The following is a 27,372-nucleotide window of genomic DNA, read 5'->3' as shown; positions in this document are numbered from 1 at the left end:
TGCATTGGGTTCCCTTCATTCTAATGGTTGCATTGTTGAAAGGCTGTGGCCGTGGAGCTAAAAGGATCTCTATGGAGTCCTTTTCATCCATCAATTTCCAGTAGGTTTGTCGTAGGGATTTTAGGTGTGGTTCGGAAAAGGATCTTGGATAATTCTGTGAATAAGTAGACCTTTGTGGGGTCTTGTAGGAAGCTGGCTCTGTATATACTAAACCAAAGTAAGGTATAGTGTGCCCAGGGTCCAGTGGATCCCCAAAGGCTTACAGAGGTAAAAGTAGATAATACCTTACGCTCTATTTGTGGTAGTGTGGGCGAGCAGTAAGGCTTTATCAGAGGGTAGTTTTAAGCATTTTTTGTACGCACTCAGGCAAGAAATTATGTCACACACTCAAAGACTGAGCTCAAAACAATTGTTTGTATTAAAAATATTTCCTTTTGTATTTTATTTATTGAACCAAGCAAGACTTGGTACAGGTAAATAGATTTGTTCTTTTCAAGACCGATTGTTTATACGCAAGCTGCATAAATAATGACTTTTCTTACAGGTTTGCAAGATATGCAAATACAATTGTTTTTACTTTTTGATTACTTTGGATTACTTTTTAGATTACTTTTTCTACTCAGAGCAATATGCCTAGATATCACACTGGGACATTTCCTAGATAGAAGGTAAGTAAAGTAGTTTTTATCAAGACACAGTTTCTCAGGTTTCCATACAAACATCCTCAACGCAAACGTTTTTCAGAGGAAAACAGTCAATGCAATCCTATGGAGAAAAATGAGGTTATCAGTTTGCAGGTAAGTACACGGCCTTGAGGAGTGAGTTTCTGGTGTTAGAACAAGGGTTCCTTCAGGGTCAAGGATGCACTCAAAAAGCACCCTCAGTGGCACTAGGGCGGCCGGGTGCAGAGTGCTGATGCCCAATGTTAGCCTATGGGGCTAGGTGGGGCAGTCCGTTGGTGGCTGCTCTCGGGCAAGCCACAAGGTTGAGGGAGCAAAGCACCTGGGGTTAAGCTCAGGGAACATGGGGATCCAAGTAAGCACACAAGGTGCACCCACAGCTGCACAGGTTCGGCCAGGAGCAGGGTAGTGGATTGACATTGGGTGCCCTGTTGTTTTCAATGGGGAAGCTTCTGTCAGAACAAACAATGCAGGCTCGGATACGAAGTCTTTCTGGAGGCGACCACCAGTTGGAGAGGTAAGTTGAGATGCTGGGGGTTGCTTGGAAACCATCGGTTGGGCCACCCAAGGCCGTGGGGCATCAGGTGCAGGTGTGTCTTTAAGCGTCTGGCTTCCCTTACCAGCGCCGGTCGTGGTCCTCCAGATACAGGCTGCAGGCGTTGTTGAGAGGCTTGAGGTAGGTTAGGGGTCACCAGATCCCAGGTCAGGACCACCAGGGAGACCTCCTCGTGGTGCGGGCTACTCGAACTCGGGCCGTGGGCATCGTGTGCAGAGTGGTGCAGATTTGGCCAGTCTGGTTCTTGAGCAAGTCAGGTGCTCACAGGAGACAAAGTCTTTGTAGGGAAGGCAGGGCAGGTCCTCCAGGTTCAGGGGGGCTGCTGGCTGCAGGACACACCAGGATACCGCTGGAGCAGGAAAAAGTTGAGACAGGCCTTTAGGGCTGGGGCCAGGCCAGTTGATGTCCTCCTCTTCTTCCTTTTGCACAGCTCTTCAGTCCTTCTTCCTCTTCTTGCTTGTCTGAGGAGGCAAGGTTCAGGGTTGCCCCAAGATACTACATTTAGGGGCATTTCAGGTAGGTATTGGTTGGAACCAATGGGTCCCTTCTTTGGGGTGGGTACACCCCCTATTATGCAACCCTCACTCTGGTTGGCTGGGTCCCCCCATCCTCAAGATGATGGGGACTGAGAGTTGTACTTCGCCTCGCCTCCCCCACCTGATGGGTGGGGTTGGCAAAGGTGGGCACATATCTCCTATCTTGGTTTCTCCTGCTGATTCTCCCTCCTAAGTAGGGGCCAGAACTGGCGGGGACAGTTTTCTGGGAGCAGCAAATGTCTGGGTCAGCTCACAAAGGCGGCAAGCCTTTAAAGTTTCCCCTTCGTGGACCCTGCCCATCCTGAGGAGGAGGCTTGACCCCTCAACCCAGGATGTGCTTTGTTTCCGCACCGCGAGAGTGGGAGGCTCTCGACCTCCGGCTCCAGAAACATGTCTGGTGTCGGCAGCTGGCGAGCAGCCACTCAGCCAGGACGCCAGAGTTAGGTCGTCTTTCAGGGGGCATCTCTAAGATGCCCTCTGAGTGCATTTGGCATCAAATCCCACACTGGCATCAGAGTGGGTTTAATGTGCTGAGACGTTTGATACCAAACTTCCCAGGTTACAGCAAAGCCATTATGGTGCTGTGGAGTTTGTAATGACAAACTCCCAGATCATAGCATAGTGCTTAATGGAGGATGTGAAGTTCTTCTCCCAGTACCAACACTTTTTTTCTTTTACAAATGTGGTCCCTGTATTTGGGTTTTAAGTAGTAAGAAATTATTGAGGGGATGGGGGGGGGTATGAATATGTGACCGCTCTCTGAAAACCATTGATTTTCTGTGGAAATCTGGCATTTTAGTTTGCACAAACCTCAAATATAATATACAGCAAGTCAATGATTGTGGTAAGATGCCAGAGTGTCTCCTCGTGTCAGTCATGACGAAGCCAGCGTTACTCTCTCACAGTCACTATAGCAGCCTAAGGAAAGAGTCCGTCCATGAAGGTCTTTGATGGCATGGGGCATGGGATATGAGTGAATAAAGGAGGTTTATTTAGGAAAAGAGTACTTTATTGCGAACACTGCTGCTCCTCCCCCTATTGAATGATTGGATGAGAAATCATAAAGGACCAGTGCAAGCTCCCTTCCTGGATTCGTTATTTCAATTTTTGTGTAAATGTGTGGAACACCTAGAGTTCTCTGGTTGTAGAGAATCTTTAAATGGGAAATTTCAAGGAAGTAACTTGTTGAGTTTAGGTGAAAATGTAGTTGCTCAAATTATGCTTGATATGGCTGTAAATCTGTTTTTTCTCTTTGCAGTAGTTTAGGTAAACCCAAAGAAGTTGCGTGAATTATGAGAATATATGATGCTATGAAATTTCCTCTCAGAATGGTTTTCAGTTGATTGTCAGTCACACCCCTGGGTCAGAACGTGAGTACACGTGAACTAACAGATCACTCCACTACCTTCAAAATGGAAAGACAATCTTAAATAAACTCCCAGTGGTGTTGAGGCACAAATCTTCTCTTGAATTATTCCTGCAAACTAAATATCAATCAATACAAATTAAACATTGAACCCGAAGAGATGACCCAACGTACATTTGTTTCTGGAATATGTCTTGAATATAAATTCCCAATGAAATTTGGGATCTGGTTTCTTGGCAACCACCAGACATATTAGCTAACAAAACGTACATAAGGTCAAAGGTACAATTTTCAGCCTTGTAAAATTTTAAATCCCTTTCTTCATTAAATTCTTTGATAAAAGGATTGTCTATGCACTCTCTGTATTCACCTTTCCTGAGACACAATGAATAATAGTATGTGTCCTCACACTTTGTTGTGGCTCTTAGGATAACAGGGATGTATGTGCCATGAACAATCACTTAATTTGTATCCATCATGGTTGAACCCCCTTTATCAATATTTTTGTGATGTCAAGGGTTGCCATGCAATTTGGTGTACATTAACCTACCCTCAAAGGTATCCTATAAACTTTAGGTACCACAAAACATAGTAGCTCAAATCATAAGACCATATGAGGTCTGTGTCTTTAGGCTTTTGTTGACTCCCAATAGTTGGCCTTCTTAGTCGAGCCCACAAGACATACCAGAAGCAGGTCTCTGCCAGTCTCAATAGTTTGAGGATTCACCCCTTAAACAGGCACCTGAATGGGATGTAGGTAATGGGAGAAGCCTCCGACTCATATGTGCACAATAGTGTCAAAAATTGTTCAGTTACTTCTTTGGATCATACAAGCTATTGTTTTCAGACAAAACGAAGAAAATAAATATATATAGATTTATAGCCTGCTGCTGAGGGCTATACAGGTTGTGAAAGACCCTGAACCAGAGCTATAGGCCCGAGTTGCAGGTGATGGCCTATAAAGAGGGAGAGGGCCTTTGGCAACAGGTATAGCCCGAGGCAGTAGGGATATAAGACTATTAGAGCATTCCACACACTATGAGTAGAATTTTCGAAATTAAAAAGGGAGAAAAATGAAGATAAACATTGGAATGTTGGAGCTCCGGGCTCATAATAGCTATTATAAGCCTGGGGCTATTCCTTTGTCTTCAATGGAGTTCTTAACATCCCAATGTTCTAATTTAATTTAGGAAACTTTTATATGAATGTGTATTCCGTGTTGTGATTATATGGAATATTTTGTTTTGATAGTTAATTAAAATAGACTAATATCCTGTGGCAAGAAAAGTATGAAACACCAAATAATTTATAGAGCTCAAGAGTTATGCTAACTTAATACTCGTGGTCACCAAGGCACAGCCCTCCTCTCATGCTTTGTCTGGAAGTGATGCTTTACATGGTTGTTTTTCTTGTTAGTAACATGCTTCTTCCTTTTTTAAGAGATGGTTCTACCCTGATTTTCTTTTTAAAACCATTCCCGGTCATTCTGTCCTGGAATGCATTACTTACCTTTTCTTGAGTGCATTAAACTGCTTTCTGTACGCACAATCAAATCCCGAAATAGAAGTTCTTCTCTTCTACTAGCCTGCCAGATCTTTTTTAGATCAATGCCTACCAGACAGCCTGTCTCGTTTGTTTAAGACTTCTTGTGGACATTCTGAAAGCTTAGGAATACACAAATTTCTTACCTTTGTCTTGGTGTTTTGTAACTCTAGTTGTTTACTTTCTAGTTGGCGGTTTTATTTGTTTTAGTCTGCCCAGCATGAGGTAGTATCTCCCATGGAGCATAGCCTATTTATTGTAGTGTTCCATGAGTGCTCGATTTCTGTAAACAGGCATTTAAATATTGGTGTACTCTTGTCATACTTGCTGTGCATTCCAAGACAGAGGTCAAATGTCAGACTTTGTCTTCTGAGGGAGCTTGGTGTTTTCTTTTTCTGACTTCAAGTGAGAGGATTTAAGTGACAGTCTTGCTGTGAAAGGAAAGGCATTTTTCTAGCACACACATTTTAAATGTCTGTAAATAAACTGTGCAGATATTTTCCAATATATCAGAATTCGGAAAGCACAAATGAATCATATTTTTTTTATAATTCTGAAGTGTGGTGAAAACAATTTTTACTATCAAAACAAATCAATACACTAGGTGATGACATTTCCACACATTACCATTTGTGTACTGTATACTTTTATCAGTGAAACTGTATGTCTGTGCAAATGTAAAGTTCATTTCAATTCAAAATGTGTTGTCTGTAATAGCAGTGCACTACCACACCATGCATGCTCTACACTACTCCACTCTACAGAACTCTAATCCACTCTATGCCCCTCCACTCTATGCCAATCTACTTCTCTCTGACATACCACTCCATTCTATGATACTCCGCCCCACTCTATAACATGCCCCTCCACTCTACAACATGCCACTCCACACCATACCACTCCTCACCATGCTACTCTATGCTATGACACGCCACTCCATGCTGCAACACGCCACTTCACTCTGACCTGCCACTCCACTCTAAGACACTCCACTATACTCTATGACATGCCACTCCAAACTATGCCACTCTACGCCATGCCACTCCACGCCCCAACACTCTACTCTACGTCACTCTAGAACACTCTACTCCATTCTTTACACTCTATGCCACAACTTTTATGCCGGACCATGCCACTTTACTCCACTTTACTCCACTCACTGACACGCTACTCCACTCTACGCCACTCTATGCATTCCACTCTACGCCACTTTGTCACCCCACTTTATGACACTCTTCGACACTCTCCACCACTCTACTCTACAACACTCTACTCCAATCTTTGCCACTCTACTCTATGTAACTGCATGACACTCCACTCTACGACAGTCCACTCTACTCTACGACACTCCAAGAGATTCCACTCTGTCACTCCACTCTCCACCACTTCACTCTATGACACTCCACTCTACGATCACTGCCCCACTTTACGACACTCTACTCCCTCTACAACACTCCAAGACACTCGACAGCACTCAATGTCACTTCAATCTATGACACTCTACTCTACTCCACCCCACTCGACCCAATCTAGTTTACTCTACTCCACTCTACAACACTCCACTCTGTGCCATTGTACGACATTCTTTATTACTCCATTTACACCACTCCATGCCACTTTACTCCACTGTACGCCATTCCACTCTGCTGTATGATAATCTACTCCACTGCTTCATTTGTAAAAACATAAGTGCCAAGGTGCTCGTCAGGAGGCCACTGCAGCCTGCACCACACATTGACCCCGACAGCGCTGCTAACGATAGTACCAACACAACTACTAACCATCACAATTCAGACTATTCCATGCCCCTAAAGTTACAAGAATGGCTTGGGCGGCAGGCAACACTAATTTTCATGTATATTGAATTAATAAACAACCGTTGTTGTTCTCATCTCTAAATTATACAGACAGCACTACCATGTGGCAGACTGTCATAAGCTCTGGGGTTGACAATTAAGTTCCAATGCTAAGCACCAGAAACCACTGGTCAAATTAAGCACAGCTCTACGCCTCTCCACTCTTACACACTTTTCCAATCCACTCTGACACTCTACTCTATTCTACGCTGCTCCACTTTACAACATTTCACTCTTTGACAATTTACGCAACTCCATTTATGCCACTCCACTCAACTTTACTCCACTCTATTCAATAATGCACTGCTTCACTCTACTCCACTATGCTTAACTACTTCACTCTATTTCACACCACTCCACTCTATGCTACTCCACGCTACAGCAGTCCATGACATTCTGCTCTACTCCACTCTACAACACTCTATGCCACTTCACTATTCTCAGTTTCTCTGCGACACTTCACGACACTCCACTCCATTCTACGACACTCCACTCTACTTCACTCTAATGTATAACACTCAACTCAACACTCCACTCTACAACACTCCACTCCACTCTACGACAATTGACACCACTCTACTCTACAACACTCTACTCCACTCTACACAACTCCCTCTACGCCACTCCATGCCACTTTAATCCACTCTGCTCCACTCCTCTATGACACTCTACTCCACTCTATGCTACTCAATGATACTCTACTCCACTCTGCGCCCCTCCTATCTACGACCCTCTACTCCCTCAACGACACTAGATGGCACTCTGTGCCACTCCATTCTATGAGACTCTACTCTACTTTATACCACTCCACTCTTTGCCTTTCCACTCTACTCCACTATACTCCCTCCATGACACATCACACCACTGTATGCCACTCCACGACATGCCACTCTACGGCACTCCACTATACTGTATGACACTCTAAACCACTCAATGATACTCTACGCCACTCCATGACACTCTACTCTATGATGCCTCTAACCTTTTATCCATGCTGAACAGCAGCTGCGCTGGCGTACAGGTTGGCCAAAACATATTGGCAAAGCCAACAGCTCCTGCATAGGAGAGAACTATTGGCTTTGACAATGTTTGTTTTATCTCTTGGTACTTTAATTGAGGTGGCTGCTGCTCTTTGTCCACTTTGTGCCATATTGCTCCTGTACAATTGTCCAAATATTGTAAATAACAGAGGAGAGGAAACCCATAAATACATTATTAGTACTCTTTTTCCAAGAATGAGCAATAGCACTTTCCTTGGTGAAAACAAACCTCATTATGCCCTGGAAAAAAAATGAAAGAATGTCAGACATTTTGGAGCCAGAGAGACACCTCCCCATGCAGCATAGATGGTAAAACCCATAAAATGAGCTGTTATCAGATGAGCGAATACAATGAATTCTTAGGTTGGAGAAAGGCAGTGACCTTTCTTGGGAACCCTTACAGGTGAGTAGTTGCTCTTTATAAGAACCCTGATTGATTGATAGGGTATGTCCCATCGAGCTGAGTAACATTTCAGAGGCTCACGCTCAGTTTCTGAGCTATGGCATTATCCTATATCACCATGTTTACGGCTTCTCAATAATGCCTCTGCATCCATAGTTTGCATGTGTGAAAACCATGTGTGTGCGCTGACAAGAGACTAATAGGAGCATTTTCACACAGCAGCGGCGACTCCTGCGCTATGATGGAGGAGCGTCACCCACTCTGCTGAGCCAGCTGAGAGAAACTGGAAAAATAAAATGATAATAAAACCATTTTTATTATCATTTTATTTTTATTTTCCCACTAGAGCCAGCCAAGTCTAGGTGGGGCGGGCCATAATTACAGCAGGGAAGGAGTACACACTGTAAGCGCGTATGGCGGTTTGACCGCTGTCTAAGGCTGACCAAACCATCATGCACTCTTTGATCTCTCTCCACGCTAGCTGTGTTGCACAGCCGCATGGAGAAGAGGCACAGGCTTCTAGGATCTGAGCGAGCGACAAACAAGCCCGCTCAGGCCAATCACGGCGCTGCTCTCATTCTAGTAATTAGTATTACCAGCATCCTGATTGGCGGCTAGGAGCCTGATCAGTGTACACCAGGCACTAGCCCGTGGGAAATCTAAGTCGGGACCGGAGCAGAAGAACGGCGACGGCTTGCAGTTGCAGGTAAATACTTTTTTTGTTGTTATTTTCCTCCCACCCCTTCCCACCACTTGTTAACAAGAGCAGCTGTTACTGTCACACAGTACATAAATTAACCTGCTGCAAGAGCTTTTAAATGTGGACGTGCCCAATACCATGGCTGCGTAGTCTTGAATAGAACTCATGCCTCTTCCATTTACTATCAGACACTTCCTGCCCCTTTAGCTAATTCGTGCAGGTTCCTACTTTCTCTCTTTACAACTTTTTTTCCGTCCCTCTCTTCCTACTTCTTTCAGTGGCGTCTGGCAGGGAACAGTGGCGAGGGATAGGGGTTAAAAACAAAAAGAAGACTTACCTACTCGTCACTGATTGCCAGCCGCTACCTCTCCTCCGTCCCTCTGCTCTTCCTCGATCCCATCGGCACCCAGGCTTCCAGACTTCCCTAAGCCGATAACAAAGCTGCTGTCACCATAACAGCAACGTAGTGATTGGTCTGAGCGTTGTGGTTCGGCTCTCAAACAGGGAGTAGGAGCCTACGCATGTTTTCCACACAGGCTGTGTATTACAGAGAACTTGCTAAGTGCAGTTAGGCGCACCACCCACAACTCCCTCTGGAGGGAGCCCCGCCTGCCCTAACCTGGCTCCAGTCCATTATAGTAAAAATTAAATGATAACTTTTAGTTATTTTTCCTTTACTCTGCTCTTAGAGCAGTGGGGCGATGCTCCTCTGCCTTAGCGGAGGAGCCGCTGCTGACTTTCACTTTCGTGTGTTTCTCCCTCTCTCACGGTCAATGTCTGATGAAAATAAAATGTGCTAGTCTCCGTAAATGAGTTTTGGCATGCCCCACCGGCATCCATCAGCTCAAAGTAAATAGTATTTCACATCTAAACATGTATATTTAGACCACAGTGTCCCCTGGCACCCGATAATGCATTCTAATGAGGAAAGAGCTCCTTCAGAAAGACTTTTTCGTTGCTAATTACGAAAACATAAACCTGCGCAATACTCGTGTAGGCTGATCCACATCAAATACTTTAGTGATGAAATGGCTGAAAGGGCTTACCCAGACCTACCTATGGCTAAAAGACGGTAACCAAACGCAACGAAAATGGCGCTGACCAGGTGCCTCTCTGTTTATTTTTCACAACCAACACTTTGCGCCATGTTTGCATCACAAACGTGACCCAAACCGGTGCAAATGTTGAATTGAGATTTACTTTCTAGCATGAAATGTGTTTTATGCTGGCTGAAAAATAGCCCTGAAGAAAATGCTGAGGAGTGCTATTTGTACTACTTTGAGTAATGAAGGCATACCATGGCTGGTACTTACGTGTTCAAGGTAGACAGTTGCTTTCTTTGCTCATTAGTGAAGCACGCCTCCAATATACATGAGTTACTGTCAGACGAGCAGCTTGATTTACTGTTTGTAACTGAAACATGGCTTGATGAGTCCTCCAATCCAGTTATTGAGTTGGCCATACCTAGAGGGTACAAAATAGCCAGGGCTGACCGTAACGTGGGCAGAGGCGGTGGAATAGCTGTAGTGGGGAGAGAGATGTGGGTACTTACCCTTGAGGACTCCCAGGCTATCAGTGATGGTGAGGTACTGAATTTTTCCATCATCATATCGCCGCACTTTACACTGGGAAGCACTCTGGTGTATAGACCCCTGGGCCCATCGGGAGCCTTCCTGAAAGCTCTGGATGAGGTAATAGTCCCCAGGGCGCTTCGCTGCTCCTTATTCCTCCTCCTCGGTGATTTCAATATCCATTGGGATTGTGGGGAGGCAAGTGATACAAGCGATCTATGGGACTCGCTTAACTTGGCTCAACTCACACAATTGACTGGCTCCCCATCTCATACCGGGGGTCCATCTTAGACTTGATTTGTTCCAACTTTCCACTCAATGTCAAAGAACCCATTCAAACATCCTGGTTGGATCATTATTTGATCCAATTTTCATGGACCATTCAGATGCCGCACTGTAATAAGGGACATCTCCAAAGCAGACCCTCGCCAAGAATTGACCCAACGGCTTTAAGTAGGGTTCTGTTAGACACTCGCCCCCCTACTGCCATAAATTTTGAGGGAGCTCTAGAGAGCCTTTTTATTTGGATTTCGCAGGCAGTTGAATATTTATCTCCACCTCTTGCCAATAGACGAGCTAGAAATTTCCCCTCAAAGCCCTGGTATACTAGTAAGCTGAAGGAGCTAAAACAGTTCTGCAAAAAGTTAGAACATAGCTGGTGACTGGCCTACAGTCCCTTGGCCAAAACTGCGCTGAGTAAGGCCCAGAGAGAGTATTATGCTGCCATTAGGGAGACTAAAGGTAGCTACTTCACGGAACGGATTGCTATGTCCAAAAATAATTCAAAGGAAATCTTTTCTATTGTGCAAAGTTTCTTGACCCCTGAAGCTGAGCGCACGGTTTCACCAGCTTCTGTGACCTGGTGTGAAAAGCTGTCTTGTTTTTTCATCGACAAGATTCAGGCGATTCAGGTCAACTTTGGGTCCAGTTCATCAGGGCAGGATACGGTTTTCGGTAGGAACGATACAGGGTTCAACCTTTGGGTTTACCCCTTGGAGGGGTTCCATCCCATTGACGCGTCAGACTCTCTGGCGCTTCTTCAGTCCCTGAAGTCTGGTTCCCCAGCGGATCCATGTTTAAGAAGGTTGCTTGCTACAGTTGCTGGGGTGGTAATCCTGAAATTAATACCATCGTAAATATGTCACTTCAGACTGCCACAGTTCCACCTGAGTGGAAGCAGGCCAAACTTTTACCTCTACTAAAAAAGGCGTCTCTAGACCCCAACTTGCCAGCAAGTTATCGACCCATATCTCTCCTTCTGGCTGTAGCAAAGGTGTACTAAAAAGCAGTTTGCAAGCAACTGGTCACCTTTGTGGAGACATCCGGTGCCCTTCACCTTGCTCAATCAGGATTTAGGGCAATGTACAGTACGGAGACTGCTTTGGTTGAAATATCGGAGGTGATTTGAGAATGCTTGGATGCAGGCGGTAGAGCGGCCCTCATTCTGTTGGACCTCTCCGCCGCGTTCGATACAGTGCCCCACCGTCAATTACTTGCTCGTCTCTCAACTATTGGCATTTCTGGTCCAGCGTGGGGCTGGATTAAATCATTTCTCGAGGATGGAACTCAGCAGGTATGGATACCGCCGCTCTTCTTGGCCCCCAGAAGGGTGACCACTGGTGTGCCACAGGGCTCTACTTTAAGTCCTCTCCTTTTTAACCTTTGCTACTCCTCTGATTTACCTAGCAAAGGAACTGGGAGTGAAGATCATAGCCTATGCTGATGATACTCAGCTTCTCTTCACTTGGAAGAAAAACGACTTGTCCCCAGATCAAGCTAAGAACTGCATCTCTGCCGTTTTCAAATGGCTTGCACTTTCACAGCTTAAGTGCAATGAGGACAAGTCGGAGATACTGCTGTATGGCTCCTTCCACCCACATTTTAGGGAGTTGATCTGGCCTACAGAGAACCCCATGCGTAAATCTATCGGCAATCCAGTGAAGAATCTGGGGGTGTGGTTCAGCGAGGACCTTCGGTTCTCCCCTCAGGTAAAGGGATTAGCGGGTACGTGCTTCGGCATATTGAAATCTCTCAGAAAACGTTTGCCTCTCCTGCCTAGATCCGTAAAAGAGATGGTGACACAAGCCCTTATTCTATCACGCATAGATTATGCCAATGCACTTTACATTGGCTTGCCGGGCTACCAACTTAAAAAACTACAAACAATACAAAATACGGCTGCGAGACTTCTGCTTGGCATTTCTGGAAGATCTAGTATGAAACAACATCTGAGGGACCTTCACTGGCTTCCTGTGACCAGTCGGGTCTTGTTTAAAGCCCTTACTCTCGCGCATGGAGCGCTGCATGAAACGGGGCCACCATATCTTAGGCGTTTTTGGTTTTACGAGCCTAAGAGACAATTGCGCTCTGCAGCACAACGCTTACTTGTGGTTCCCCGCTTTCGTCTCTCTCGCACGGGGGGCAGCTCTCTTTCTTTTAAGGCCGCTGTAGCCTGGAATGCCCTCCCTTTCGAACTTCGGAACACTCAAGATCTCCGGTTGTTCAAGAAACATTTAAAGACTCTGCTGTTTAATTAAGCTGCGCCTTGCTCAGTTGTATGTTGCTTGTTGGATCCCGCGCCGGGACACTCTTGAGTAGCCGTGCGTGTTACAAAAGCCAAATAACATAACATTTGCACAAGATATTTGCACCTCCTCGAGGCAGGCATAGTGTTGAAGAACAGTTTTCTTTTCTCCAAACATTTCAAACTTTGCGGTACAGCACACATTCAAACTTGGAGAAGTTTTAAACTATGTCTAAACATAGTATTTTTTTTGTAAAGGGAGGCTTCCAGTAAACATCCTACATGTGTGTGTTTGTGTGGCAGAGCCAGTTTAAAGTGCTACAGTGGAGGGGAGAGAGATACACTGCAGTACCTTAGTTAGTACAAAAAGGTGCTGCTCTGTCATCTCTCTTTCATGCAACGCAACGCAGCAATGTTGGCTGCCGTGCTGCATTGCTTGAAAATTAGTACATTTGACTCCAGGTCTTGAGCCTCGTCTATGAACCAGTGGTTATGTGCGACTATGGAGTAGTGGATCTCTTCACCATAGTTGAAATCCATCCAATGCCATCTGGCTCTGGAGACTAGTCAAATACTTATTAAAGCCCAATAGGATCAAAAGCTTGCTACCAAAATCCTTAAATATTTTTAAAACCATTGTTCCCTAAGGCCATTGAGTACCACTGCTCCTGCAGCCCTGGACATCCTACTGTGAGATTGGGCAAATATCCCATTGCTCTCATCTAATATGTTTGCACTGCTCATATTACCTATGAGCCCTTGGTGATGCTCCATGTAGTCAAAATGATATTCATAGCCTACCAACCACCATCAGTATAAATTTTCAAATCGTCATGACTAATGTTAAACCAGTTGTACGTACACGAGTGCTACTGCATCAGTGGCTCAGAACCAGCATTCAGTCACACATTATACCCTATCCATTGCAGTTGTTTTCCACTACTCCAGAGTACGCAATGTATAACAACTGTACTGCTCCCCTTGAACACTAGCCTTTCCTGTTTGACATTGTGCTTGTACTTGGAATGGGTTTGCCCAGTTGTGGGTCCTTTGCTCACTGTGTCATAAGAATCAAGCTATACCTCACTGATATGAGGCCTTACAAAAGGCCTAAACTGGTATGAGGTTGCTTGTGATCCCTTTTGGATGGGACTTTGTTTGCTGTTTGAGCTGGACTGTTCCTATTGAAACAGTAACACAACTGATTTGCATGTGACTGGTCTCCGTCTAGAGTGTTCTAATGTGTAGAAACATGATGGAATGGAATGTAGACCAAATTACTAGTGGATGAGATTTATTTAAGCACTCCAACAATCACTATTTTGTTTACCTTGGTACAACACTATTAGCTTGACAGCTATTTTCAGATGTGTGGCCCATGCTCACTGTGCCATAGGAATCAAGCTATGTATACCTAACTAATAAGACCTAAAATGGTCAAAACTGGTCTGCCGTTGGTTTTACTACCATCTGGAGGCAACCTGGTCCGTCAGTTTGGGCTGGACTGTCCTTAATGCAGGAGTATCAAGGCTGATTTGAATAGGGCAGTCCTCTATCTAGAGTGGAATGGAGGGCAAAAATGTACTGGAACTCTGTCCAGAGTAATTACCAGTGGCTAAGTTCAAATCAAGCATTCCAACCATCTTTTTTTGTTTTCCTCAAAGGCACTATAACAATTAGTTATGGGCTTTGAAAATATGCAGAACTATTATTGGTGGACTCTGTGAAATTGCCCAGGTATTCACTTGTGGAATTTCGAATTCCACTCAACATTGACCTAAGATCTTTATACTCTCTGATAAGCGTGATCAATCCCCAAAACCTAAACAGGCATTGGCAAAGCCAACAGACCTGTCCTTGGCATGCTTTGCATTTTTTTTAAACATGTACAATATGCAAAAAAGATAAATATGAAGGTATGGCCCATCAGCTCAGTCACCAAAGCACTGCCACTGAAATGTACTCCTTTTCAAGTGGCTGCGCAGAGGTCTTCCGGTCCACAGTCTACCCTAGCAGTTCTTGCTGCGAACTACACCAATACATTGAATTCTCATGAACAGTTGCTTTATTGGCATTCTTGTTTGTGCCTGAGAGACTGATGCTGCTACTGACATCAGAGATCACGTTTCATCGCTGATATGGAAGCACTGATCTGTCTCAAGGCCACAATTGCTGGAGACACCCACCCGCTGATGATCAGCTTGGAGACTGCACTGGCCGATCCAAGCACCCCTTGTGCACCTGGCCTGGAAGCCACTACTGCAGAAGATGAGTACTGCTGCCAGAGACTGTCATTGTGATCTCGCTCAGCGGTCACGTTCAGATTGTGGTTGCTGCAGAGGCAACTGCAGTACAAGAGCTGCCGCCACAGTAGCAGGACTGCTGACCTCACATGTCTAGCACTGCCAAAGCTGCATTTACAGTAATGCAAGCTATTGTGGGACCTCATAGTTAGTAGAACCAAAGACGTATGAAGCAGAAAAATTCTACCATATGAATTTAAAATTTTTATCCTGTGAACTTGAATTTGTAAAAGCAAACTGAACTGTTGTGTGCATCTAATCATTGGGATACTTTTGAGTGAAGTACGCCTAAACCCATGCTATACCTATGGAATTTTAGACACTAAGAAACTTTGATAATAGGAGTGTACGGAGGCGTGTAGCACCTTACTGAAGAATGCAAGCAGGATTACAACCATGTAATTGAGAACCCAGATTGCTCTGTGTAGTATTTCGTTTTGCTGTGTGATTAAAGTTCTTTATTTTAACTAAAAGATAAGCACTGGTCTGTACAATACATTATTGTGTCTGTTGGTTCCTGTCCTGATCTCTTGACCTCCACTACTCTCCTGAGAAGACTTTGACTGCTCACCCTTCCTACAATGAGAGTCAAGTGCAGAAAGGTTGTAGTGGGGCCAGTCTGCAGAGTCATATTAAGATGGACTACAGGAAACCAGTGGCAAATTACCTCAACAACCACTATTAGGGCCCAGGAGACTCTGTCTGACCCGTGGCCCCCGAACGGGTTCTAACACCTTCCCTCAGCATCCATTGCAATGAAGGACCCAAACCAGTGATATTACCTTGTCGGCAATTGATGATCCACACCTGGAAATGTTTATTTTTATAGTAATCTTTATAAATGTTTCAACTTGTTTGTTCATTTGTGGAGCCTGTGCAATAGATGGTCGTGATAACAAGCATTGAGAAGTTCAACAAAAGTTAAAGAAATTATTTGTGAGCATCAAAGCCAGATGGGGGGGCAAGACATTCCCTGAAATGTGTAGCTTGTACAGATGCTGTAACTACCAAATAGAGGTTTTCCAAATCCTTCATTACAAAAGCCCTGTTACCATGCGGCCATTACTGCACTTGGTTTATCCTACAGATGCCAAAGTAAAATGGCTGCCTGGTGAACATCTTCAGGGTTGACCTGTTGTGCCTTACTCTAGTGGTCCTTCACATTAAGCACTTTGATAGGGCATGCAAACAGGGGAGTAGCTTAGTCAGAAATATTTGGGTGTGTGAGTCTCAAATTTCCCAACTAAAAAAGTAGTTGACAACAGGATGAAAGTGCAAGGTAACCAAGGATCGGGTGGATTGTTCCCAAGAGGAGCAGGGTCAGAACTGATTTGCATTAGGTGGGCCCCTGGGCTGATTTAGAGTTTGGCAGTCTGTCGCAACTGCGACGCAGTGCCATGTCTGCCAAACTCAAGGTCCGCCCGCACAATTTTGAATCAGACGTACCTCAGTTTTCCCACTGACGGAGTATGATCTACTCTTTCAGTCAAAAAACTTCCTTCAACAGCCTGATGGAGTAGGTGCCTTCAGACCGTATGCTCTAATTAGACTGGATTGCTCAGATGGCTTTTTTTTTACTGTCCCTCACCGCCAGGTATATCCTAGAGGTGAGAGGCAGTCAGAAAATAAAACTGAACCCCACGCCATTGAAGAAAACTGATGTGGTGGTCGTTAGTTTTTTTTTTTTCTTTCAAAATCTAAATACCAGTTTGTTTGTGAATAAAAAACTTTGAAACATTTTGACGGCCTGCTGTGACTTTTTCTACATGGACAGCACGCGCTGGCATTTCCTGCCAATGTACAGAGATGTCTTCTGGGGTGGCAGACATCTCGAATTGTTGTGGATGGAGTAAAGGCAGTAAACACCTCTGCCACCCTGCCTGCCTTTACCCCGCCTGCTAAATCTTAAATCACGCCCACTTTCTACAGTGGAGAAAAAACAATGGTTTGAAGTGCTGCCCTGAGGGATGACTAGTGGTTTTTGCAAGCATTTGTCCCATCACCTTTTGGTTGTTTGATTGCCAGTAGTATGCCTGGAAACCTGAGAGTGGTATTGCTTTCCAAACCTGCTACTGCCAATGATTGTGAATTCTAAAACGCAGTATATTTGCATCCATTCAAGGAGTACTCTATGGGAGCAGATTTTCTACTTTATTGGTAAACCGGTGACTAAGAGGCATATTCACAAAGACGTTGTGCAACATAGTGCAGATAGGAAGCAAAGTTGATGTGCTGTGTTGTCACCTGAAGAGAGCAGAACTGTGCAATACATTGCAAGAAATTGTGCAGTTCTTGCCTCTTCATGTGCTGATGCACTTTGGGGCCAACGCAGGCAGCCTTGCACCATAGTGGAAGGATGTCTGTGTATGGTCAGGATAATTTTTGTTCAGGAAAGGGTACCTTGGAGGTCTTTTCCTCTTTGTATGTGTGCTGCAGAGTGCAGCACATATGCAAAGAAGAAATAACAATGAGAAATAAAGAAATTTCTCCTTCTTACACTAGCGTGAGGCAGGTGCACAATTTAGGTGCCAACCCATGTCAAATATGGGTTTGCAAAAAAATCCATGGGGGAATGCACTGGAATGCCCATGAACCACCCATGGAATGCCTACCTGATGCAAAATAACTCAAAGCAGGTCATTGTGCCACACTGCATTACATTTTCTTAAAAAGCCGATCAAAGCGACATTTACATGGCTTTGTAAATAGCAAACAGGATTTTGTGTCAGGCAGCATCAAAAAAAGTGACGCACCCAACTCAAAATCCTTGTAAATCTGGGCTTAAACATACATAATTCCCGATTCAAAAAATGATCATGTTAAAACAGCTTAGTCAAATCAGGATGATAAGAAAACCTGACACAGACATAGCAGGCCCAACTCAAGGGCCCGGACTCAATTTTCAAGTCAAAAACGTATTTATTTAGGGAATGTCACATCCCATACACCCTCCCCTCCCCCTCTGAAGCTACACCCTTTCATGCAAACATGTCCTCTTTCTTTGCATATATGTATACAGGTGTGCTTAGATTACATAAACCTAGCTACAATGTAACAGTGGAGATACAATACAACTGAGATGGTGGGCAGCATGGTATTGTGCAGTGTGGAGGGTGCACTGGATCAGTGGAAGGATGGGGAGCAGGGTCGCCACAACAGGAGTGGTTGCAGCAAGAGAAGGAGGGATGGGCATGCAGAGTTGGAGAGTAATTGGTTAAGGAGTACCTGGAATAAGAGAGGTGGGACTAAGGGAAGTGAAGCGAGACATGGGGGAAACACAATGTCGAAGCACCAGCAGCTATGATAAACAATGTCTGATGTGTATATCCTTACAAGTGTGTTAGAGCTACATCAGAGCACTGTATACCACTCCTACTCCATATTTAGTTCAGTGTAAACTGAAGCATTCATCAAAACATTCTAACAAGTGTTTTTGTAAATATTCTAGTAGTCACTGAATCAATTTATTATTTCAGATATGTAGTTGGAAAAAATATGTACTTGATGACATCAAAGGTCTGGGGCCATTTTTCATGTTGGAGGAATTTATGTTAAAGAGTAATATTTTTTAAACTCTGAAAAAGATCCAAAGATCTGCACTGCAACCCAAGGTATAAAAAAGAAAGGTGTGCCTAAATATCCGTTGATGATTCTGGAATAGTTTACTGGAGAACAGAGTGCAATCCACAATAAAATCAGTTTTATTCTTTATGATGAGTCTAACAGCCTGACTGTTCTATAAACCTATCAATTGTTGACTACAGTAAAGGATCTCATCAGGCATTTATTGTTTTACATTTCTAATGGCTTCCAGGATGGGATGCTGTCATGGACTGGAAGGATGTATTGTCCGGAGGAGAGAAGCAAAGAATGGGAATGGCACGGATGTTCTATCACAAGTAAGTTTTCCGTGTCAGGCTTTTGATCCTCTGCAAAGAATCTCATTTGTCTCTACAAACAACCCTGTATGGCAGTGACCTTTTAGATAATTAAGTAAGAAAAGTACCCCTAAACACACTATTTAAGGTCTGGGACAAATGGGGAAACAAACCAATGAGATGTGATGTGGGATCCCCCTAGACCTGTATTACTTCATAAAGGGCTACATAGAGCACACAAGGCAGGCCACATGAGAATTACTACTAAATTAAAATAAGTACTCCTTATACTGGGATCATTTGCATTATTTCTTTATTATAAGACTCATTTTTTAACTTATTTTTCCATATACATTTTACATGTTTCTATTGGATTATACACTATACATAATATAGAAACATGTAATTTAAATACACAACACAGTGCATAATTTTATCCAGTATGCAATACTAATACAATGACCATTTTTTGTCACTTATTGTTGAAAAGCACATAGAATGTTCCAACAAAGGCCTTTAGACTAAAATATGAAATAAAAGAAGACAAATCTATTTACAATAGAACATACCTCATTAGTATGCGTATTTCATACTCCCAAGTATAGTGTATAATCCAATTGAAACATCTAAAATTTATAAGGAAGAATAAGTTAAAAAATGAATATTATAATAAAGAAATAAGTAAATGATCCCCGGTATAATGAGTAAATATATGAATTTAGTAGTAATTTAATTTCAGTTCAATAACTTTATTCGATATAGTTAAAAAGTATAGATCATAAAAGTTCATACATTAAGATGAATCTTCTTTCTAAAACATTAAAAACTAGTGCTAGAGCTAGAAAATAAAAGAACCAATAACAACCCCTATTCAGTAGGGCTTTGAATCTAACAATTTTATGGTAAACAAGATTTCTCAATGTGCTCTCAGTGCTTTGTAAAGTGAACATAGTGCAAAATCAAATAACATAATTGGCCCACCTAAATACCAATTAATAAATAACTAATAATTAGTTACAAGTAGAACGTCAATCTCAATCATAAAAAACATTTAAAAATCGCAAAGTTTGAACAAATCCCTATCGTGTCAGACCAGATTCACATACTTAATTTTCTTAAAATTATACAAGCTCAGTAAATAGATAGTTAAAATTTACACAATTCTCTATTATAAAAGATAAACAGCACAATGGTCCAGCACACTTAATTCCGGTCAAAGTTTTACAAAAGTGATTGATCTAATATAAACATTTGTAATTCACATTTCAAAAACAAGAATGGCAATTCAGCAGAGTTGTTCCTTCAAATTCTTTATTGGTGACGATCAATCAGCAGGCATGGTAGCGTGGCGTCCGTGTTCATACGAACACGGACGCCACTCTACCATGCCAGGTTATTGATTGTCAAAACTGCTCATGAAATAACATAGAGGAAGTTACTGACTCGGAACTGGTTGACTACCAACCGTGTCAACATGGCAAAGGAGGATAGACCAATATCCCACACTTTATATGAAATATCAGATAAAATCACATATCACCAGATTTTAGAAGGAGAAACCATATAAGTTAAAGAATACAGTTAGGATTTCTAGACAATGTGTTTTCTGCCCTGAAGAAGTCCGAGAAGACGAAACGCGTTGGCTACGGTCTTTTTAGCTTGTTGAAAAAAAGAAGTCACCAATAAAGAATTTGAAGGAACAACTCTGCTGAATTGCCATTCTTGTTTTTGAAATGTGAATTACAAATGTTTATATAAGATCAATCACTTTTGTAAAACTTTGACCGGAATTAAGTGTGCTGGACCATTGTGCTGTTTATGGAAATTTGAGATACTACGTATCTTAGGAGATTTAGGGGTATTGGATCTCTGGTCCCTAGGACCTTGCATATTTAGATAGAAATTACTCCACTAAGGATGGGTGCAATTTTTCTTTACCTCAATCCTCGTTCTATTTGTATTATAGTCTCCATTATAAAAGATGTCTCCTTCACTTACAGGCCCAAAGAAATGTTACACAGAAAAAAACATAGGGGTCATTGAGCTTCTTCAGAAAAAACAAGGCAATACGACATTGAGCAAAGTTATGCCGCCTTAGAAGAAGGAGGATATATATAGATCTCTGTTCTTTATAGAAGTGACAGAAGATAAAAAGATGGAGGTCAGATTGCATGGATAAATTATCGTATGGGCACGATGGCAATTCATTAAGAGAATACTTTTTGTCAGGAAAGCCCAGCATCAGCGGGATTAAATTGGTACGATACCTCAGAAGGATGAACCTATGCTGTAAGTTTCTTACTCCTTCTAAGTACGAGTATTCACCCTCCGTTAAAGGCGGGATCAGATAACATAATTTTACAGCTGTTTTTGCATGATACCTATCCTTCCTTACATAAGCTGCCTTTGCTAAAAATACTGTCTTAAGCCTCTTTTTTGGGAATGTAGAGCAAGAACTCTGGTTTGTGTATAGTTCGGGTACACCTAGCGAATACAGCATGGATTTAACATACTATAACCAAACAATTTTGTGTGCCTTGTCCAATGACAAACAGTTTTTATAGTCTAGGTAAGGTCCACTGTATCTCTTTTCCATATTGAATGCCATAACATGATCGGGTATAGTCTCACAATGTCAGTCACATAGGGTAAATCCAGTTCTAAGTGGCAGACATAGTTGGAGAATGAGCCAGGGAGGGAAGCTATCCTCTTAGAAAAGCCATCCTCAATGTTCTGGAGGGAGTCCATTAGCACCATTCCCCACAGCCCTGCCCCGTATGTTGTGGTCGGAATTGTGTTAGCACTATAGGTCTTTTTTATAGTAGCTAAAGGCTTTGAATTTGAGCCCAGTTTCTTGCTCCGTGTTTAACGAACGTCTCCCCATTACAAAAGTGAAACTTACTTTTCATCTTTTAGTCTAAAGGCCTTTGTTGGGACATTCTATGTGTTTTTTAACAATAAGTGACAAAAATTGGTCACTGTATTAGTATTGCATACCGGATACAATTATGCACTGTGTTGTGTATTACATTTGAATGTGTTTATATTATGTATAGTGTATTAACCAATTGAAACATGTAAAATGTATATGTAAAAACAGGTTAAAATATTAGTATTATAATAAAAAAATAAGCCAATGATCCCAGTGTAATGAGTACATATTTCAATTTAGTAGTAATTCTCATGTGGCCTGCCTTGTGAGCTCTATGTGGCTCTTTATGAAGTAATACAGGTCTAGAAGGACCTGCATCACATATCTTTAGTAACCTCTCAGATGCCAAACAATGCATAAAGAGTTCAAGCTATCATCCCATCCCCGTCAGTTCAGCAACTCCCCTTGCTTTCAGACCCTCCCTGTAAGGCTCACACCAGCACCTTCACCCTTCCACAGCACAGTTCTTCCCTTAATGCTGCATTCCTCCTCCCCACCTATTTCCCCTTTTACTCTACTAACCAGTGTAAACCCACCATCATGTCCAGTGCCTCCCTGTTTTGTGGGTATGTTTACGCTATAAAACTCAAATATATGTGTGTGTATAACTTACATAGGATGCGGCCATGCCTCTAGGGTGCCTCTGACATGACTGCTATAATGTGATGAGACAGCGTTTAATACAGGGCTGTTTCTTAATTGTAAGATGAAGTAAGCTATGTTTATTCTTGGACTCCTTTAGCATGACTACAAGCTTAATACATTTTGCTCTGGACATAGGCAGGAAACCAAATCCATGTGCTATGAAGTAGAAAGAATGGAGATTGCTGCATTCTGGTGGCCTCCTAAAAATAACAAACAGAGAATCCCAGTAACCCAGTACAGAGCAAAAGTGACAGACCACCGAAAAATACAACAGGCTCTTAGCTAACAAATGGGTTTGGAAATTTGAAGAAATATACTTATTTAGAGACTCTGGGGTTCAGCTATTTCAAGATCCTTGACTGTTAGCACTGGTCTCTGGCAAAATTATGTAGAGCCGGCCTTAGTGTGGACTCTCACTGCTGGAGCTGTGGCATGACGGATTGTGATATAGTCCACATTTTGGGGGAATGCTTCAGACTAAATGTTTTCTGGTAGCAGAATGTGATAATTTGAGGAGGGATTTAAAGGACTCAACACGCCACCACATAGTTCTACACAGCCCCTGAAGTGGCCTAACTGGTGATTTTACACCATTGGAAAATGGCCCAAGTCCCCTTCCTTCAGCCCTGGTTGAACAGCATGTACAACATGGCATGTTTTGAAAGAATTATCCTCAAGCTAAACACTAAGTTACACATTTTCTATGCAGTTTGGGGCACGTTTCTCAAGAGTTGACGATAATTGTGTTACCGACTGGATTGGGGGTGCCCCAAGTCTGCTTCCATCTTTCTATCCTTGAATTGTCCTCCTTACCTGTTTTATTCCCTTGTCTATCTCCTACTCCCATTCCCTGAGTCTTGTATCCTGCTGTTTTCCAATTTATTCCCTGTTATTAATGGACTCCCATTGATGGGCGGGAAATATTTTCCATACTATGGTTCGCAACCATGGTGTTTTTTAATGTTTATCATTGTGACATTTGTGGGCATTCTGTGCTGTTTCTTTGTATTGGACAAACTCAATAAAGAATTGAAAAAGAAATAGAGACTCTGGGGTTGATTTAGAGTTTGGTGGAGAGGGTATTCTGTCACAATTGTGACAGAGGAACCTGTCCGCCAAACTGACGGTCCACCTGCCTCATTCAACAGAAAGCCAACTCCTATGGAGAGATGGAGAAGGGCTGCTGGAGTAAAGACATCACATGGCCCACTCTATTTAGATGGACGGTCTGATGTTTTTTTTATCTGTTGTTTCTAGGTTTCTGGAATAGCCTGGTGGCAAAGGACAGAAACTGAAATAATGACCTCGATATGCAGGCTAGGGGGAAGTTAGGTTTTTGTTTTCAATAATAAATTCCCACTTTGGTTTTGTTTTTGTAAAATAAAACAAAAAATGGCTAATGCTGTGATGGTGGTTCCTTTCAACACCCAGAAAAGACCGATGGGTGGGCCATCATCTCTACATAGAACGTTAAGTCCTCCGTCACCCTGATGGACAGTACTCCGTCCACCTAAGACTCATTATGACCCTCTGTGTGAGACATAAAGAACTAAACTTGGGAACAGTTTACCAGAATGATTGGCAGGATGACATAGAGCAGCATGTTTTGGGAAACAACCTTGACAAGTGAGCATAAGCTTCTAAATCCGCTGCAAACAATGTTTGACAAAGGTCTAAGGAAGGTGAAGAGAGTCACACGGAAGGTGAAGAGAGCCACAAGGAAGGTGAAGAGAGCCACAAGGAAGGTGAAGAGAGCCACAAGGAAGGTGAAGAGAGCCACAAGGAAGGTGAAGAGAGCCACAAGGAAGGTGAAGAGAGTCACAAGGAAGGTGAAGGACTCACAAGGATGGTGAAGACGGTCACAATGAAAACTTACTGAGCAGCAAAGAGCCATCATTTAAACAGGCTCTGGGTCTCGATCCTATCTCAGAAAGGTTTTCTTGTAACTTAAAAGCGAAGAGAGTTTCAGGTGAAAATATGGTCTGCAGTAGAAGTCTTACCAGAGAAGGCGGCAGCAATAAAACAATAAACAGTAAGCTTTTTGTGCACTTAGGAAATTCAACTGTTGTACCATACATATAAGCCCTAGTTTGGAAATTTCAGGATCACATATCCTGGCTAAAATTACTAACTTATTTTTTTCCCCTTTCTGTAGACCAAAATATGCATTGCTAGATGAGTGTACCAGTGCAGTGAGCATCGACGTGGAAGGAAAGATATTTCAAGCCGCAAAGGATGCAGGGATATCCCTGCTTTCCATCACACACCGGCCTTCTCTTTGGTAAGGGGCAACAAAGGTTTCTAGCACTACATTTTTCACACTTGTGCACTGTCTTGACTTTATTGAGACTACTTGAAGTTTATTAACAAAGGGGTTTGGAGTATGTTAAGTAGTCCTCTTGAGCTGCTCTTTCTCGTATTCTTACATGTCTTTCTGAATGGGTCCCAAACACCTAAAATGGGAGTATTCAGTGAATATTCATATCCAGATATTAAAAATAGGAAAAACTGTGCTCCCTGTTCACTTTTACTTAGAGGGCGTTTGATGTTCTGTGGCTGACTCACAGAGGCATGTAGGAGTACGTCAAAGAATATCCCTGTAGTACTGCCTCCAGTACTCAGACATGCTCCAGTGAGTCAGCCCCTTAGCGTTGGAACAATACATGGCCTACTGTTTAGTTCCATTCATAGTGTGGGTTTCAACTTTCCGCGTGTCACATACGTTATTAGTGTACGGAGGATTATGGGCCCTGTACATAATTAAATGTGCCATACTGTGGTGTTAGCATACAGATGCAGACCAGCTCCTTACAGGTGTAGAGATGTGAACTGCACAAGTGGTTAACATCGCAATAAACTTAGACTACAGTTTTTATATTTCGTCCTGTTACATTTGTATGTACTGTGGACTTGATGCCATGTTTCATACCTAAATGTGGTGCACATTCGTAATGCATAAGTATCTGTCAAGTATAGAACACTCATGTGTGGCTTTACATTCCAATACCTACGTGTTTAGGAGTCCTGCAAAGTTTGTGTATATACTAGGAAGTTAAGAGGCAGCATAAGTCTGGTGTAACGGGTCGGTGGCACGATTTAAACTTGCACGTGACTGACTATCAGTGTTCATTTGCTGTAGTGCAATAAATCTCAAATTAAACGCACTTTGCCAGCAACATTCGAGCCAGGCTCATCTTCAACAGTCAGATGCAAATGTAGTATTTATTGACACTGCTGTGTAAAGCGTACACTCGGGTACTATTGCAGTGTTTTGACATTGCCGTGTAAAGCTTATACTCTGGTACTATTGCAGTATTTTGACACTGTCTTGTAAAGCGTACACTCTGGTACTATTGCAGTATTTTGACACTGCTGTGTAAAGAGTACACTCGGATACTATTTCAGTATTTTGACACTGCTGTGTAAAGTGTACACTCGGGTACTATTGCAGGATTTTGACACTGCCATGTAAAGCGTACACTCGGGTACTATTGCAGGATTTTGACACTGCCATGTAAAGCGTACACTCGGGTACTATTGCAGTATTTTGACATTGCCGTGTAAAGCTTATACTCTGGTACTATTACAGTATTTTGATACTGCTGTGTAAAGCGCACACTCGGGTACTATTGCAGTATTGTGACATTGCCGTGTAAAGCTTATACTCTGGTACTATTGCAGTATTTTGACACTGTCTTGTAAAGCGTACACTCTGGTACTATTGCAGTATTTTGACACTGCTGTGTAAAGAGTACACTCGGATACTATTTCAGTATTTTGACACTGCTGTGTAAAGTGTACACTCTGGTACTATTGCAGGATTTTGACACTGCCGTGTGAAGTGTACACTCGGGTACTATTTCAGTATTTTTACACTGTCTTGTAAAGCGCACACTCTGGTACTATTGCAGGATTTTGACACTGCCGTGTGAAGTGTACACTCGGGTACTACTGCAGGATTTTGAAAGCGCAGCAAATGCTACTTGATATATTCAGATTATTTCTGGCCGCGTTGTGAATGACAGCAATGTATACAAGAACCGGGCATTGTTAAGGTAGGGTTGAAACGTAACAAAGAGAATTCTAGCCGGACCAGAAAGAATGAGTCTGATTGGATGTCGACCACAAGCAAGGCCGGACTGGGGAAACCAACTGCATTCGGTGGGGGGGGGGGGGGGGGGGGGGAGTGAATCACAAATGTCCCAACTTTAAACAGTATGCCAAAGGGTGGAGGGATGACCAATGTGTGGGATACACTGTTCCCATGAGGAACAGGCTCAATACTTATTTGCTTTAGGTGAGCCTCTGTTTAAGCTCCTTTAACAACAACAAAAAACTTTTAGTCAAACGAGGATGATGAGACAAAGACAAAACAACACAGCCATAGAAGACCCTACTCGGGGCCCCAAGAGCCAACTCTGAAGCCAAGAATGCATTTAGTTGTGGTGAGGCGGGGGGAGGAGGGGGGTCACACCTCAGTCCCCCCTGAGGCTGTGCCCCTGGGTGCAGCGAGAAATCCGGGGCTGAAAGACTAAGAGGCCGGATGTCTGGCTCAGAGGGAAGTGAGGGAAGTTAGAAATGGTCTGGATCCCCTACAATTGTCACCTAATTTTCATCTAATTTTCATTCTCGATGCCCTCTCCTTTCTTCAAGGGGTGTACTTCGTGTTGCTTTTCCTGCACACTCTTAGGACCTACCACTGTTTGCCAACGTTGCTCTTATTGTCCATGTTTCTGCACATTACTGGCAATAGCCTCTGTCTGTTCACTGTGCCTGCACTAAATGCTGTCTGTGCACACTGGTGACAACTCCTGCTAAGTATTCCACCTTAATATTGACA

At 43.0% G+C, this 27,372-nt stretch overlaps 1 protein-coding gene across 1 annotated transcript in view; it reads left to right on the top strand.

The window, feature by feature from the left end:
* Positions 1–27,372, top strand: part of ABCD2 (ATP binding cassette subfamily D member 2) — a 165,660-nt gene that overhangs the window by 100,779 nt on the left and 37,509 nt on the right. Inside the window, exons 8-9 of the mRNA XM_085654102.1 lie at positions 18,892–18,976; positions 24,688–24,813. Coding sequence (XP_085510228.1) covers positions 18,892–18,976; positions 24,688–24,813 — 211 coding nt within the window. The remainder of the gene's footprint in view (positions 1–18,891; positions 18,977–24,687; positions 24,814–27,372) is intronic.

The sequence above is a fragment of the Triturus cristatus genome, chromosome 4_1, assembly GCF_964204655.1.
Source record: "Triturus cristatus chromosome 4_1, aTriCri1.1, whole genome shotgun sequence".
NCBI lineage: Eukaryota > Metazoa > Chordata > Amphibia > Caudata > Salamandridae > Triturus > Triturus cristatus.
Note: the sequence above shows the minus strand (reverse complement) of the source record. Positions and strands in the feature narration are given on the sequence as shown.